Source organism: Cheilinus undulatus, linkage group 16, assembly GCF_018320785.1.
Source record: "Cheilinus undulatus linkage group 16, ASM1832078v1, whole genome shotgun sequence".
In the NCBI taxonomy this organism is placed as follows: Eukaryota; Metazoa; Chordata; class Actinopteri; order Labriformes; family Labridae; genus Cheilinus; species Cheilinus undulatus.
This window is the reverse complement of record NC_054880.1, coordinates 22,583,269-22,601,105: the sequence shown is the minus strand read 5'-3', so window position 1 is coordinate 22,601,105 and position 17,837 is coordinate 22,583,269. Positions and strand designations below refer to the sequence as shown.

The 17,837-nt window shown below is 39.8% G+C and overlaps 1 protein-coding gene across 39 annotated transcripts in view; it reads right to left on the bottom strand.

The window, feature by feature from the left end:
• clasp2 (cytoplasmic linker associated protein 2) overlaps positions 1–17,837 on the bottom strand; it is an 88,126-nt gene that overhangs the window by 23,936 nt on the left and 46,353 nt on the right. For 19 of the 39 annotated variants that reach the window (XM_041808634.1, XM_041808644.1, XM_041808635.1 and 16 more), the window contains 17 exons: positions 17,307–17,447; positions 13,124–13,197; positions 12,872–12,964; positions 12,625–12,770; positions 11,587–11,722; positions 10,741–10,811; positions 10,562–10,621; positions 10,362–10,439; positions 10,014–10,181; positions 8,104–8,144; positions 7,555–7,707; positions 6,895–6,918; positions 6,482–6,499; positions 4,082–4,183; positions 3,846–3,872; positions 2,883–2,909; positions 57–230 (listed from right to left, as the gene is read on the bottom strand). In XM_041808634.1, coding sequence (XP_041664568.1) covers positions 57–230; positions 2,883–2,909; positions 3,846–3,872; positions 4,082–4,183; positions 6,482–6,499; positions 6,895–6,918; positions 7,555–7,707; positions 8,104–8,144; positions 10,014–10,181; positions 10,362–10,439; positions 10,562–10,621; positions 10,741–10,811; positions 11,587–11,722; positions 12,625–12,770; positions 12,872–12,964; positions 13,124–13,197; positions 17,307–17,447 — 1,533 coding nt within the window. The remainder of the gene's footprint in view (positions 1–56; positions 231–2,882; positions 2,910–3,845; positions 3,873–4,081; positions 4,184–6,481; positions 6,500–6,894; positions 6,919–7,554; positions 7,708–8,103; positions 8,145–10,013; positions 10,182–10,361; positions 10,440–10,561; positions 10,622–10,740; positions 10,812–11,586; positions 11,723–12,624; positions 12,771–12,871; positions 12,965–13,123; positions 13,198–17,306; positions 17,448–17,837) is intronic. The other 20 variants (XM_041808643.1, XM_041808671.1, XM_041808672.1 and 17 more) reach the window with 10 other exon arrangements.

Here is a 17,837-nt window from a genome sequence, read left to right as displayed (position 1 = left end):
CCAAGTCAAAAGGGAAGGATGATACAAAACTGAATAAAAAAATTACATAATCTCACCAACAGACAAGCGGGTAGGGGAAGAGTCTCTGGAACAGCCCTGGCTGCGAGGGATGCGGCTGCGTCTGTGTCCATCAGTGCCGGCTCCAGCCAGCACCCGCTGGGCCCCGGAGCTCATGGTGCTCAGGGCCGTACTTGTCAGCACACGACCCGGGGAGCCACTCCGACTTCCAGCTTAAGAGAGACAGAGAGAGTGAGAGAGACAGAGAAAAACAGTAAAGTCAGATGACTGATCTTGCAACAAGTGAGAACTACGAAGTATAAACAATTTCACTCTACAGTGAAGAAAAGATAGTGACTTGATCTGTAGACAAACATATAATAAAGACCGGTGTTACAATCCTCTTAGTGGCAATACTCTAAGTACATCTGGTAAAAGTTTTAACATTCAGTACACAGATTAAAACAGACAAAACTTAATGACCAGGTTTCCACTGTTTGATGACATTGGAAAGAGGGACTAGGAGAGATGAAAAACATACTGAAAGGAGTAGAGATTTAAAGTGTTGACAATAGGATTGGGCGGTGTCCATTCTTAATACAGTTAAACCTTTCCCAACTTCCTTCAGTATATAGTATTACCACCACGTTATTAAAAATCCAATTATACAAGAATCAGTTCAGCCCAAGAACTTTCTCAAGAAATTGAGAAAACGCATCCTTTACCAACTCTAAAAACACTGATAATCCACTTAGAGCTTATAACAGCGGAGCTGGAAGTGAATTATACTTGTTCACAAACTTCACGAGTAAACAAAGGTACATAATTAAGAAAGGTGGTTCAAATGAGGGTTTGTCTTTTTCCCTCTCCCTCTAGGTGCCACTGTACACATTCTCTGTTTTACTCGTTCCTACTCTTGCTTCATGAACACTGGGCTGTGTCCTATATACTTAATATGTGTGGGCTCCATGGCTGACACTTGTGATGCTACTTCAATTGAGGGTGATGAAGCAATTTGGTTAAGGCCTACGAGACAGCTCAATGTGTGTGCCAAAGTGGCTATGGCAATGTGGAAGAGCTTTACCACAATCCCTGTACATTTAAACACCCCCCCAACAGCCTGCTAACAATGTTCACCTATAGTCACGTTAGTTTGAGTTGATTTAAAAAAAATTTTAATGACACAGGAGGCTGTCCGTCACATTTACAGCTCAGATTTGAAATCCTAACCGGCCAATCTGAAGTTCATTTTACTCACTAGACAATAGATGGGTGTGTGTGAAAGACAGAAGCAGGGGACACAGCTGTTTAAGAAAAAAGGGAAAACTTAAAACTACCATCAATCATACTTTCAAATATCAAGCCTATTTTAAAATGTCTTTTCAAGAAGCTGTCATTTTTCATGCAAACCTTTTTATTTTAATTAATCTAGTTATTTCTTTATTGTTAATCTTATACAATATCAATTAGTTTAATGATATAAATGACAATGAATTTGTAAAGAAATTGACATTGACATTGAGGGGTTCAACAGACTCCTTGCCTCCATTGATCAAAAGTAATCGTGCAGAAATGTAGAAAATGGAGGATGTATTGGATGAATTGTGATGCATCCCAATAGCGAACTGAATAGTTTGCCTGATAATTGTAGTTAAATGAAATGGAAAGGCGAGACCAGTCAAGACGCACAACTCTACTAAACAGTACATCCTTTTTTGATCGTTTATTCATTTGCCAAATCAGCCCTGCGTGGTTAATAGTTCTTTCCTCACGTTACATCATCTTAAAACACAGGCAGTAATGTTGCTGCTGGAAATACACACATTTTTAAAGGCATTTAGTATGAAAAATTAAAAGCAGATTTTTCCATGATTGGACTTAAAGCAAGACTATGGCTGTTTTCAAATACTCTGGCATACGATATTGTATAGCCGCCCAGTCCTAGTTGACAACATATATTTTTACTGAAAAATAATGTGATAAATAAACTCTATTCAATGAGTTGAGAAAATTACATAAAATACACCCAAGTTACCGATGTCATTAGTACCTCCTCCCAATTACATCATGTCTCCAGAAAAAACCATGAATGTCTGATTCTACGTGATTAAATTACACTTGACCTGAAAATGAACAGCAGAGAAAAGCTGCTTTACATAAAGTGTAGAAACAGACTATAGGGGAACAAACTAAAAGGCTCATCACATGAAAAGCTGACTGAACAGTCTCACTCACTCTCAATCATTCACACAGACACACTCTGCAAAACGCTAACACACAAACTTGGTCTAATAAAGTCTGTCTCTAAGTCTGTACTTAAACTAAACACGACTAAGTGACAGGGAAAAAAAGATTTATAGAGATTGTTTTGCTATCTTAATGCAGTCTTAATAACCACTTTAAGACTGCATATTTACTATAGTTGTTGCACACTTTTTACATCGACAAGTAACTTTTTCCCTCTGCTATATTTCATCAGTTTTTGTGTGCATATGTTTATATAAAGCAATGTCTCAAGTATCACTAAATGTTGTTTCTACTGATTTTTTTCACGAATCTGAACTACATTAGAGGTGTTATTATACCAAACAAAACTGCAAATTCTTATTATTGAGAAAATTATTCATCTCCTCAATAATTTGGCTTCACTCTGACACACATGGGGTGCAGAAACACAAGACTCCCAATGCAGTGTGTCTAGCATGATCATAGAGCAGCCATGTTAACAGTCTAGTGATTACAAATCCCAGCATGCCTTAGCCAGAGTGGGACGAGCCTTAAGTGACCTTTCTGGGTGCATGTGACGGGAAAGGGGGTAAGAGCAACAGAGGAAAAGCAGTAAAGGTACAGAGAGCAGATAGAAAGAAGTAGCGTTGTAATCTTACCACCAACAGGGGTAGCAGACTGAGATCCTGAGCCATTAAGCCCATTGGTTGGGAGAAAGGGGAAAGCAGAGGCGAGGGGTAAGGAAGAGCAGATTAAACCAGAAGAATTAAGGGTGTTAGCGAAATTAAAAATAATAAACAGACGCCATGGGAGCCAGAACACAGAGGTTGATGGCAGCGCATCCTAGGGTTCAATACCAACAAGAAAGGCAAAACTGAAGCATTTCGATAACATAAATCCATGTATTAAGGAGAAAACTGAAAATAGATTGCTTAGACAAACACATACACTGAACCAGCAGCAGATGAAAGCCTGGGAAAAAGCAGTGCATGTTGGGAAAGGCTGGCGTACGTATGAAGCGAAGCCTGTTTCACAATGAGGAAAAAAAAAGCCTCAAAGTAAATATGCTTAAAAATATCCACACACCAACACACAAACGTAGAGATCTTTCTGAGCCTCTGTTCAGCTGCCATGTCCTCTGTCTTTGCAAGTGTGCTATTTTCAGATTTGGGCTTTGAACTTTCAATCAGACAATCAATATTTTCTCATCTTTCACCAAATGTCCGGATATGATTGCTGCACCGGGTTGTAGTCAAATCACTGTCCACTGTCCAGAACTGGAGTCTAAGCCTGCACCAGAGCCATCACGCTGTAAGCAGCATCAGTTTTCCCGTATCAGCATTTTGTGTTGAAATAGCAGTTAACACAGACTTGTGTTGTCTTGTTTTGTACTTTTGATCACCTAAATGACAGCCAGAGCCAGGCTAGAGCAGTGTAAATACACTGTTCAACACACCATCCCATCAGTGATGAGACAGAGCATGCAGAGGAAAACACAGCACACACTCCTAGTTATAAAAAACACCTTGATCAGAATGAATGCAATAGCAGGTGGACCACCAATCCCACTGTGGAACACAGACAGACACACACACACTGACTCTGACGCACAAACAGAATACCTGGTGTGCAATCGGATTCGTCGGAACCTGAAGGCACAAAAACATTTACATGGAGCTTATCGTCACCGTGAAGGCAACAGGAAATCAAACTCCACAAAGAAAGAGCCTGAAAACTACAATCACACGCTCTCAGAGGATAACAAACACCTTTCTGTTGGGATGTGAGGTAATACCCAGAATGTTTCAGTTACAGCTTTATGTCACGCTGCGTGTTTCGTGTGAGGTTGGGTACGTACGTTGTGACTGGGAGACCATCTTGGTGCGGCTGCGTCCCCGTGAGTCCACCTGGCTTGAGACGCTGCTGGCTGTGGACAAGGGCTGCTTGGTGCGTACACGGCCTGTGTGTTTGCAGAGTGACATATTAAAAATAAATACAAGGCAGAGGTTACCTAGCTAATATTTCTATTTACAGAAGCAAAATGAAGCAGTGGAACTAAGAAGCACTACAGCAGACTAAAAGCTGCTACTGAAAAAAGCAGCTAAACTTAAATCAGAGCCTAAACCAGACAGGTGCAGCAGGATGCAAACACAGATAAATACAAAAAAAAGAAAGCATTAATGGATTATCTAAAGTGTTAACTGATTACTGATGATACATGATTATATTTTAACTAATAAAAATATAAGAAAATAGACTTTATGAGCCATGATGAGATATATCTGCATCAGAGACAGTTTATTGTACACTTAAAGGTGTTGTAATGCAACATACAGTCAAACCACTACTAATGTTTCTTTTGTTATGCTCTTCTACTGTTAAAATCATTATTAGAACTACTCAAACTACAATCAAAGGCAATGTTTCCAGTACATTGATAATACTTGGGTGGGCCACCCAGGTATATTTAAAACAAAGTATATTTGCCAACCATACTCTCTTTTATTGGATGCACAATATTGGAGGTGGTGTCCTCCACTTCTACAGGTCTGTTTATAGTCTTAAAATGTATTAGCAACAGCCCTCTCTGCTTTCACAACTAAAATCAGCATGGAAGCAAGAAAAAAGAAGCATGTGGTTCTGCCTACTCTGCTGCTCTTGTAGCAGTTGCCAATTTTTCTTCTTTGTGTTTTGTTAAACTCCCTTCCTTTCTCTTCCTTGTTGGTTGTTTATTAGCAGTTAGCAAACACTTTCAGACATTACTGCCACCAATGTTGGTGGGTAAATACTCAACACTTTTGCCTCCTTTTTTTAAACTGACAAATTCATCGTGTGATTACGTGCAGCAAACAGTGACCGCCGAGCTATGATGGTTCAGGACGAATACAAATACTGTTACAACCCTAGTAAATAGAAGGTCTAGTAGTTGTTTTTCACTTAGGGCTTCATTCAGGATGTTCAGGGTTCATAATGGGCCTCCTCATGTGTTGTGCCCCAGGCAACAACCTAGGCCTGAAAGTACATTTGTACAATTTGCAGATATTTTTGTCAGACATACTGCTGGTATGTCAACCCAATCTATCGGCAGTAAATATCAGCAGAAATTTAATAACAGCAACATACAGAGACTGTTATGCTTTGTAGAGCATCTCTGTTGGCTTGTTTGGGGCTTCAACAAAAGTCTCTAAGTTTATATATAAGTTATAAGTTTTTTATTGTGAACACTCACATCAGGAAACATGGCATTGTAAATAGCAGCTTGAAGGAAGGAAGTGAAACTGAAAACTAAAGGTACAGTTACAAAAAAATGAACATAAAGAGACTTTTGAAATCATCTTTCTAGGGGTCGCCTGATTGTTAGCCTGGTCCATTATTGAGGCTGATATTTGGCATATAGCCAATTACTGGCATCTGCATTTTATTCTACCAGTAATCAGTACAGGTAATTAATCAAAGAGTGTGCTACTTTGGTTCCAATGCAAAGTATGCCTTCCCTTCTGGCTCTAGTTTCACTTTACGCAGTCCCACCAAGTTGCCTGTAAACAACAAAATCTGATAAGCTACATGTCATGAGTACTAGCTAATCAACACTTAAGCCTGGGCACCACTGATACCGGAAGCATACAGAAGTACTTCCCGTTTTCCTGCTGCTACTGTGTTGCTCTATGCCAATTTTCATGTAGATAGGGCTAGAGCTATTTTGCTTATTTTTCTTCATTTTTTGATTATGCAGTTTTGCTTTTGCTACATGAAATACATTTTTTAAGTAATAACAAATGCATATCAGTTCCAAATATTGATCATCGGTCTTATTACTATCAGCCCTGAAAAAAAGCCATATCGGTCAAACCCTACATTTTTCTACAATCTTGTTCTCAGGCACGAGTTCAGTATGCTATTATATGTTTGTTTAAGGGGGACAAGGGGGTTGCAGCAACTGTAAATGGATTTAAATGAATTATCTTATCTTAATTTTGTCATTTTGCATATCGCCCAGCCCTTTGGGATGGCCATTCCTATCACCCAAGAACACTGTCATTCTGTGGGAAACATTCAAAGTCTTGACCATTTTGTAAATCTTTGATTAAGATGGAAAATTCAAAGATTCAACAGTGTAAGGTTATGTTTCAAAATTGAGGAATGACAGTTCCAGAATCTAAAAATACTGACTGCATGAAATAAAAAGCTTTATTTCTAGCCTAAGTGTAAGTTTCCAACAATTTTAGGCCCACACACATCCACCTAATCAAGATCTTACCATTGTCTGACCTGGTCCCTATGGACAGACAAAGAAGGAGCATGTTGTAATCAACACATTTCCCCCACAGCACTAAAACAAAACATCCTACATATCCTACAACAATTCAAAAGCTCTGACGCAGTTAAATACAGCTGTTAAAAGATTATTTATATATTAAAAAAAACTTCAAACTTTAATAAAGGAGAAGATGACATTAGATGTGTAATTAATTTGATTTATGATGTGCTGAGTAGGATGTTGACATGGATGAGGGTGGAGCATAATGCTGACAGCAGAGGGCGCTGACGCTTCACTCTGCAACAAAAGGAGTTGACACGGACTGGGATGAAATGCGGGAGAAGAAGAGATAGAGAAATAAAAGAAAAGCGTGTGTAGGCTGTAGCTGGTGAAGCAGAGTGAGATGATCTTACCATCCGTTTTATCAGAGGCATCATCTTTAGTAGCAGAGAGAGAGGGGAGAAGAAGAAAGTGATGGAGGAAATAAAAGGGAAGAAATGGAAGGAAACAAAAGCAAAAGAGTGATACAAATGAATATTTAAGTAAAAGGTTGAAACGGAAAAGAACGAAAGAAGGAAGGACGTGAAACAGAAGATGTAAGAAACAAAGAATGATGAAATAATGAGAAGAAATAAAGAGTGTAAGAAAAGTGAAAAGACAGAGAAGAGAGGAGCAGAGTCTATTAGTTTATCTGATTAACAGAGAACCGTGCAGATACAGAGGTCAACGCCGAGACACAGAGAGAGACAGAGAGGATGATATTCATCTACTGATCATGCACACAGAGAATATCCATTTTACACACATAAAGGATACACATAAACAGGCAATGAGCAGGCAGCAGGAGGAGAGAGTACGGGAGCGGAGAGGAGAAAGGCCAGTCCAAGCTCTGTGTGAGTGTGGAGGTCTATCTTGATAATCCTGAGCTTTAATCAAGGATGTTTACTTTAAACCGTCAGAAACTTTAGAAGCATGACTTCAGAGCTGATCTGAGTTTGGAGTTTCGATCCCTGCTGATTACATGCTGTCTGACATCTGATTAGTCATCTAACTCAATTTGCAGGGGCCCTTACCCAATGAGGAGTAGGAACCAGGGGGCAGACGACCCGCTCCCCTGGTCTGCCCGACGTGCCGGTGCTTAGCGACTGCTGCTGCGTTTACATCCACGTCGCTACGGGATCGCTGCAGGGAGGCTGATGGCGCCCCACCTTTTGAACCCGCAGGGACTGATGGGACAGGAGGAGTGGGAGGAGGAGGATGGGGAAGGAGCGTGTAGGATAAGGGATGGGAGGTGATGAGGGCATATATACATTACAACAACACATGCAGGCACCACAGTAAACAAACATAATACTGATACCATACAGAAACACACAAACAGCCCAGACACATATACGCGTATGTGTGCGCACATGTGTGTAGAAACATTAAAAAAGAAAACAGAAAAGGAAGTGACTGTACGGGGCCGGACACAGGCAGATGTGAATGAAAAGATGGGAAATGGTTTTGTAGAGGCCGATGTCGGTCAAAGTAGTGCATGTGTGTCTGTGCATGTGTTTGTGTCTTCAAAGGAAGGAGTGAGCGAGAAATTATATGTTGGTGTGCGTGTGTGCTTGACTCACCTCGCCCTGGAGCTGCTGACCATTTAGAAGTCAGAGGCCGGCTGAATGAGAGAGAAAAGTAGGTCAGACCACATCAAAACAACAACACACAGCCAGAAAAGTAAATACACTGCTAGGTTTAGGGTCATTATTTTTGTTCTAAATGAAACTAATATTCTGTAATATTTCCTTAGAGTAAAGTGGCTGCTTTTTCAAGCTTTATGTAAAGACCAAATGTAAATATAAACAGATATAACCTGAATAAGAAAGGAGGACAGTATAAGTACAGAGTGAAAGAGGTGATTGTGCTCATTTTGATCACTTAATTTAAATCAGTGGGTCCCAGCCTTTTTTTCCTTAGGGACCTTAGTGAATCTACCTGTAATGCAGTCCTACTCATATTAGCCATATATAAGATTCATCACCATTAATTAATCACAAAGCCTGTAATAAATATGATTTTTAAAAATCTCTTAACAGCACTTCTTTAAATTTTTGATGAGATATTAGAAAACAAATAGTGTTTAAAACTGTGATATTTCAAATGTTTTTTTTATAAATTTGAAACTTTTTATGCTCCAAAATTCTGTGCTTGGTTTATTGTAAATATACAAATTTTTAATGTTAAAAATTTTGAGTTCCTATTTATTTTATTTTAATCATGCACAGACAGGGCCCCTCTTAGATCTTTGGTGCCTACCCTTGGGGTGCCCACACCCCAAGTAGGGAATCAATGATTTAAATTATGACTCAATATCTTTTTCTCACTCATTTAAATTTTTAAAGGGTAAAAATTGACTTTCACAGTGACTAGTCTTTGAATATTTGAGGAAAAAGAACTGAAGACATCAACACAACTCATTAACTCTTCACAGTTATATGAAATGTAAGTATGAATAAAAAGGGAAAGAACTGAAAATTACTAACAGCTATAAACTTGGGTTAAAAAAGTTCAGTTTCATGCACTGCATTGGAATGATATTATACTGCACATTCCATATGAATTTAAAGATGAATCAATAAATAAATTAGCAAGCATCATCTAAGCCAGTGGTTCTCAACTTGGGGGTCAGGACCCCTTTTGGAGTCGTGAGACACTGAGAGGGGGTCACTATATGCCTTCCAAAAAAACCAAGAGTATTCTAAATAATTTCAAATTGTATATTTTACCAATTTTTATTTAAAAAATATCATTATGAATGCATTATTTATTTTACATTCATATCATTATGAATACATCCATTAATAAAATTAGTTTATAGTAAACAAAAACATGGGCATTTGGTGAGATTTATGCTAAAATTAAAGTAAAGCTTAAAAAAATCCATAAAATATAAGTCTGCACGACCATTCCTGAATGAAAACGGCTGTGTTCAACTATGCATCAACCACCTTTAGGTACACTGGGGGTCCCCAGTTTCTGGCACCTTTATTTTGGTGGTGGTCGCAGGCTGAAAAGTTTGAAAACATCTGTTTTGTGACACTGTTTCATCCTATTAATGTCCACACCAACGCATGTGTCAAACATTGCTTGATTTTAGATTTCTTTGGTACAAATTTGTTGGTTGAAATGTGATTCAGAAGAGGCAAAACACTGAAAAAAATCCACTGGATATAAAGCTATTATTTACTATTACAATGAAGTTAAAAGCTTTAGCACTAGTGGAGAAGTTAGTAAGGACCCTCTGGAGATAAAGAGGAGAAAAATTAAAGTAAACTGGCATTTGTTCTACGTTAAAGTGCCAAAGTGGCAAGTAGTTTAGCAAATAAACTCTATGATATTTTATTACATGATATTCCGTATGTATATGATTTATCAAGATGAGAACATGTCCCTAAAAATTATTCCCAGACAAAGCTAATAAAAATTTGAACTCAAAGCACTTCTAAAGTCTAAAAAAACGTAAGAGGGAGAAGTGCTGAGGGTTTACTTTAGGCTCTCTTGAGAAGAGGACGAGGAGCGGTCGCTCTGGGGAAGAGAGGCTACACTGCCAGAGCTCTTCAGGCAGGACTGAAGGGTCCTCTGGTACGACGACTCCAGGGAGTTGTAGAGAGCGTCTGCCTCCCCTGGGAAGTGGTTCCTCAGACCCCAGTAGGCCCTGAGAGAGACAGCAGCCAAAAAAATGTGATGTGGACTTAGGACAGGAAAAAAAGACAAGGTGATTCAAAGAAAAGTAGGACAAAGGGATTTATAAAGATGGAAACGATGCTGGTGGGATATTAAACAATACTCCTCTTTCAGATAATTCAATCTTTAGAAAAGCCTGCATGTATCTTACTTGCGAGCCTCAACTCTGGCCTCTGAGTCCGCATCTCGTATTCCCTTCTTGATGCTCTCAACTAGAACTGCTGTGTGCCTGCAAGGCAAATATATAGATAGACAAAAGAGGAATTAAGCAGAGAAAAGGTTTAAAAGATGTTTCCTTCTTTGTAAACCACACTAATGTGAATCTTGCACCATGCAGGAATGCATCCTCACCTCTCTAGAGAGTGGGTCTGCCATTCTTGTAGTAAAAGATCCAAGAAATCATAACAGCGCCTGAAGAGGACAAATTATTATCGCTCTCAATAACAGAAAACAAAGCACTTTATGATCACAAAGCGAAGAGTCATTCAATATGTGGCCATTACACCACACCAGGTTGCTGTTAATCTCACCTTCTAACAGCCACAGACTTGGATGTGCAGTTACTGGTTATCAGGGGGATAAGCCTAGGGACATGGGTGTGCTGCAGAGAAGGGACAAAGTAGGAAAGGAAAGGAAAAACATCAATGAGAAGAAATAAAATCCAATAACAAAGACGACAGCAGTACAGACCCGGCTGCAGAAACAAACTAGACAGGGGGCACTACATTTTTTTTTTTTTTTGGGGGGGATGTTGTCAAAGTTGTCGAAGATGTCGTCACTCACGTTTCTTCCATGCGGATGAGTTACACTGCTTGGAGGTGCTCCTTGTGCTCCCTAGCTGCCGTAGCTAACCCTCCTAGCATGAATGTTTACTCCAGTGTGGCTGTTGACTTAGGTGCTAATGTTTCCAATAGAAGTGAAGCTGTATGGTGCTGCTTCCTGCTAGCTCCCGTCTGCATCGTCACTTGTCCTCGGTACTTTTGTAGTTTTTGGAAATAATTTCAGATATTCATGTTCAGTTAACGCGCACTAGCGAGGGTGAACGCCATGAATGTATGGCTCGGTATAACTCAGTGACCCGCCCCCCTCTATTTGTAATTGCTAGCACGTTGTCTTCGTTCGTTGGTTGGATCGGTTGAATTGTAGGATCAGTAAATCGAAACAGGAACAATAGAATATGGCTACTCTGATGAAAAAAACAAAACCCAAATATGGACAGCTTCAAGTCCCAGGGGGGGCACGGCTGACTCCGTGGGCAGGCACAGCCCCCCAATGCCTGCCCATGCCGCTGGGTCTGCAGCAGTGTCCTAGATTGACTGAAACAATCTCTTCAAGACTGTTGAAAGAATTTGGACGGCTATTTCTGTAGAGCTTACCCGTATAATAATGCGGATGGCCGACACACCTGAGGTGGCCATGACTTTGGCACAGTTTGGGATGAGGTTGAACAGGACGGGAACGATGGCTTCCGCTCCATGGTCAAATTTATTCCCCAGCACTGTGGAGAGGTGGCTGCAGGAGTACACACACATAAATGCTTCACAAACATGTCAAACAGAAACAAGGAGCCCATTCTGTTGTAAAAGTCATTAAAAAGTTCTAGTGTTGCCTGATTCATCAGGTATTTTTCTACTTTATTGTGCCCTCATGAATTATAACAGAGTAAAAAGCTTTTTTGCGTTTAGCTGAAATACCCACATTGCAATGAGTTTCATAAACAGTAATAAAGCCCAGTCCAGACCAAAGTTTCATGACACAGCTGACTGTTTTAGAACAGCTATGTGAACTGAGCCATCAAAGCTGGAGTCAGGTCTGCTGACAGTGTTGCCTCAAATCACCCTTAACTGTCTTTTGGATACTGCAAGCAGATCAATGTAAAATGAGAATTGAAAATCTTGTTTTAGGACAGATACAAAGACACACAGGGCTAGTACAAGCTAAAAATTAAGAAATTGGAGGCTGCAGAAATTGGAGGCTTTAAATGGACTGCCTGTAAAAATCTTCGTCTCCCAGTCACTGGGCTGTGAAGTGGTAGGCTTTCATAAGGTTGCAGATTGGCCCACTGTAAGTCACAAGCAAGTTTTAACTAATTTCATCATGAATCTTCGGTCAGAACTGAGCTTAAAAGTAACTGTTTAGAAATCCTACATATGTCAATAACGGCACAAAATGACACGCCTTAATCACTCCAACAATTAAACTTACTGATCCCTAAGCTTACAAAATATAGTGATCTGTGAATGCTTGAAAGAGGGATGGATTTTACTCTCACTGCACATCAAGCTAACCCCTGTCACTTTTAAGAGGAGAGCATACTGCACTTCTGATTTGACATTTGGCAATCTACCCATCAACTCCAACAATGGCACTGTTTGCCATCTGTGTCCCCCCTAGTATCTGTAATCAGTACTCACGCCACAGTAATGCAGGCCTCTCTGACAACTTGTGAGCGCAGATCTTTGGCTGACAATTTGAAGGCTCCATCCAGTAGCCGTAGGTGCTGGTAGAAACAGTCATAGGTCTGTGCGCCAGCCACCAACAATGAGCGAATTTTCTTCAGCTGCAATAAAACAAAATAAAAATCACAGAAATCAACAAGGGTTCAACCTCTAAAATGTGATACAGCTTAAGAAAGGAATATCTGAGGGTGCATTAACTCACAGCATTGGCTCTCTGGTCCCAGTCGTGTTTGTCATCGGAGCAGATCTCGCGGATCTTATTCAGGTTGTCCTCTAGATCCCTTGATGAGTAGATCTGTAATGAGAAATAGTGGCGGAAGACAGGGGAGAGAAGAGGGAGCAGAGCAAAAATGTGAAAAAGTCTCAGACAATCTGAACTTGACAGTCCAGTTTGGTTATTAAAAGAGATGAATGTGTGCAAATGTGTGAATCTCTGCTCCTGTGTGTGGCTAACCTGAACTGTAGGGACATCTGTGAAAGCTTTTATAAAATCTTCTTCATCAATCGCTCCCGCACTTTCCTTGGATACTGGAAAATAAGAGCAGAGAGTGGATATGTGTACATTTAAATGGTTTAAATGGTATGATTTAGGAATAAACACAAGCACACTTTTATAAACATGAACACAGTTAAGCCAGTGGGAGCAGCCTGGGTTTATTATGGGCTTTCTGGCAGTAATGGGTATGTACATCGTGTTTCTCTGGGGGGCTGGAAGCCTTGTGGTCCACACCTCCTACATCCTCTTACTGAGGGAGAGGAGAGGAGAACAGGACAAGATGGAGTAAGAGTAGGAAGGCCAAAAAGGGAAGTCAAAAAGATGAGAATACTCCTAAAAAGTGACATACATGAAGAAAAACAAATTCCCAAAGAGAAGGAGCAAGGGGGGGCAAGTGGAAGAAAAACATTTTTTCTGGTGTGTGTTTTTGACAATGCCGCAAAGAAATAACATAAAAACTCTATATGGCCTGTAGAGAGAAGGGACACACTGTTGTAATTGGGTGAATGTGCGCAGTATCATACTGTGTAACACACTTGCAATCTGGGCACGATCTATTCAAACAGCACTTCACCAGCATTTTATCATTTTTATTACCCACTTGATGAAATGGAAAGGTTAATGGCATGCTATCAGGGTGAGCAGTAATTGGTGCTATCAAATTTGACAACTATGTTGACTTTAACACTGAAGGAACTGTAAAAAAATGGTTAGATTAAAGTGTATTGACAACGTATAGATATATAAGTTTGTTATTTGTATATAAACAGTTAAAGGAGATTATAAAGTACAGGTATAAATGTGTAAAAACAAACAGCACACATACTTCACAGCAAGCATCTAAGTATTTAAGTGAAGCCACACCTAGCAATTTATTTTTTAATCACAGTTATTTAAAGCTTCTGATGTTTTTCCCTGTGGGCTATGGGCAAAATAAAAATCTCAATATCCAGTATGAGTCTAGCTGTCAGGTGTTGCCACAGCATGTAGGCGTTCTGTATTATTAATGCAAATGGAGACAATAGGGCCTCCATCGCCACCATCACAGACTGATTAACTCACTCCCCCTGAGCGGAATAAAAAATATTTACAGCTGTTTTACCCAAGAAACAAATGAAAAGCTCAAGGTTTGGAAGGTGTAAACCTCTGAAGGAAATATCCCCAGCATGCCCTTGACTTCAGCTGCTGCACAATCAATAAGCCTGTAATGATCTAAGTGACAAGAGATCACAGTCTTGTGTTTTCACCCAGCAGAGCAAATGTAGCAGGACTCTGACAGACTGCTTGCTGGTGAAACACTTCCACCTACTCATGTATGAGAGCATGTATGTGTATTACTGCAGACAGATACATAAGAAGGAAACTGGCTGTATGGCGGTGGGAACACAGCTTTTTTCCAATAGAGACAGAGACAGACACGGGGGGGGGGTGATCAATACATGCAAAGGCGAAGCTAGCATAACACTCCAGCCATCTAAAGCAGGGGGAGGATTTGGCAGAGAGGGCGACGCTCTCTCAGCGGGGAGGAGGATATAAATCAAGCAGACCACAGATACAAGGCTGCTGATAAGAACATGAGAGTGTATCAGATTTCTAAGAGAGATAGAGTCAGAGTGAGCCACTGTGCAATGCTGTCTTATTCAATTTCAGTTTGTTTCTTTGTCCTACAGTCTGTCACTTTGATACACTCTCAGACTACTAATAAACCCTCAGACAACTGGGAGATAGAACAATGCATCCACTCTGGTAATATGATGCCTTAGACTGACTGAAGCTAAAATGTCAATTTTTATATCAAATATATTAATATCAATCAATAATTTATGTTTAATAACAGAATAATTTAAACCATGCAATAGCATACAAACAATGAATGTGCACTAAACTTCTCCTTATTGTATGCCCTTCAGCATCTCTGTAACTCTTCTGTTTTAACCTAAACTACTTGTTTATTTGTGTTCTGTGGCCCTTTATTTAATTCTTTACTGCTTTGGACATATGAGGACATTTACAGGCAGTTAGAAAATTATAATTATTGTATTCACACTAAAGCTTGGCTTAAAAAATGCATGTAAACATGTCAGTCCTGCTAAAATCATACTAAATCAAAGTTCTCAAAATCAGACTTGCACTCCTTGACAATGTGGTAGGTGACTGATCTTGCTGGCACATTAACACCTCAAACAGAGCCGACTAGACTAAGCATTCTGCTCCACAGTTTCTGTGCTGGGTTTTTGTTGAATGGCATAACTGTCAAGCACATCAAGACTTGTGTTATTGTCTGCCTTTGGTTATCACCTTAAGAAAGAGGTATGGTAATAAGATGTCATCTTATTTATGCCAGAAGTAAAGTACAGAGTGAATCAATGGAGCTATACTGTTTGTCCATGATTTCCCAGTTCAACATACGACCGGCTGGCTGCTTGTTAACTTGCTAGCATGGTCAACAGGAAGAAAGCTTATAGTAATCTGCTAAAAGAGGACATACTGCCATGGATTATAGTGGAGGTGGACATTCTCCAGTCAGTACATCAACTCTCCCACTGTGCTTGTATCCTAGAAAAAGGACAGTGGTCCAGTTAAATTGCCTAATTAAGCTATAACCATAGTGAGACTTTAATGTGCATTTAAGGGTGTTTTCACACCACAAGTCCAGACCAATGTTCATGATTTTGTTACATTGTATGCATTTGGTTCAGTTGGTTTCGGTGTCAAACTGTTATTACTGCAAACAGACTAACAGACTTTATATAACAAACCTAAGTGATATCGTCATCAACCACGTGGGTTGAATGTCTCTGTAGTTTACAGTGATTGGTTTGTTAGCCGGTGGGCATTTGACGTCATCACGTTGAATAAGGCACATGGCTTGTGTGTAGGAAAAAATGAATAAAGTAGTTATTTCCACCATTGTATTATTGTTGATTTACTACTATCAACAGCGCAAACTTGAAGAGCAGCACATATTACAAGCCTGAGTTCGCTCGGACAACTTTAGAGCTCACAATCCTGCAAGTCAAGGCAACGCTGACTCAGAAGAGAAGGTGAGTGTTGTAATCCTTGGAAGCACTGATTCTTCGCAGAGTATTATGCACCATCATACTGAATACTGCTGTTGCAGTTTCTTTATCTTCAGATGGCACTGTTCTCCTGTCCTCTCGTATCCTTTCTCTTTCATTCTCCAAGAAATCATTTGGAAAGTTTCCGTATTTTCATGTATTTTTTCCAGTTGGCCCAAAGTAACACTGTCAGACCAAATGTCTGGTTCTAATGCCATAGTTTCCTGTCATTGATGTGAAGGTCCGAACCTTTCAAAATAATGCTTTCACACTGGGCATGAATCAGACTGTGGTTCAGTTTGGTCCGGACTACCTCTTTTGGTGAGAGCAAGGTCCAACTGTTTGGTTCAGACCATGGTCCAGGAGAGGTTTCATACCTGTCCTTTAAGTTTGGATCAAACTGAAAAGTCCAAAAGTCCGTACCAAACGACACAGGTGTGAAAGCACTCTTAATGTACAGACTGAAAATGTTGTCAGTTGTAGGATTCATTTATGTTGTTATCTTAAAAGAACTGTACATATATGATGATAGCAGCAGCAGCTGCTAAATCATGAGTCTTAACAGAACCTAAAACACAATCAGATGCAAACTGCAAGCATTTAGAAAGATACAGTCCAGTTCTGGTTTCAATAAAATGCGAAAGAAAGGAGAATTTAAAATCTGCTTATCTAGCTTTGCATTGTGATTCATTACGACTCACTGAATTCAAGCCTGTGGTGTTGGCAAATGCATACAAAGCCTATTCCTTAGGAATGAATAACACAAGGCAATTCTTAACAATGCCTTGTGGCCTTGAGATCTTTACAAGTTCTTTAGTCCTATCATTCAGTGTCAAGTATAAATGGTGACAGTGCTGAGCACTTAATATACAGACGTGATGCACACTGAACAAAATACTAAAAATAACCTCTAAAGAGACAGAAGCAATATCATAAGTTGTTAAATGGTCATTGACAAATTATATGTCTGAAAATATAAATGTTATAAGCCATACTTGATCAATAAAAGATCCCTTCTTTTTTAAAAAACTTGAAGATGTATGCGTGAACTGCATTTGTGTGTGCAAATATAAATTTGGTACCTAGCTTGCCTCCAGTGGCACTGGGCCTTCGTGCAGCTGAGGACTCTGCCGGTTTCTTGGGAACTTTTGGGACCTTGAATGCGGCCTGGGCCGAGGAAGAACGACTCCCATCCACACTGTCATCATCATCAAAACTACGATCTGTGGGAAGAGGGCAGAGAGAAGTCTGTTAACATCCAGGGTGAAGGTAGGAGAAACTTTTTGCTGATACTGTTTACTTAAATAGTGTTACGAATGCAACAAATGCAAATGAAAGCAGAGAGTCAACCTCAAAGTCACAAGTGGGAACTCTGGCTCAGTGTACAACTTCACTCATGGTGCAAATGTGTCTCACATCATAAAAAACAACAGCCCACCAGAAAAGTAAGCAAAAGAACCCCCAACAATGACCGCTGTACAACCAGCAACATCCAAACACAAATTTACACTCTATCAAAGGTCATGATGGGGAACTCCTAACACTGGTGTATCAACACTAGGGCTGGGCAATTATGGCAAAAATCAAAATCATGATTAATTAATCAAATTTTC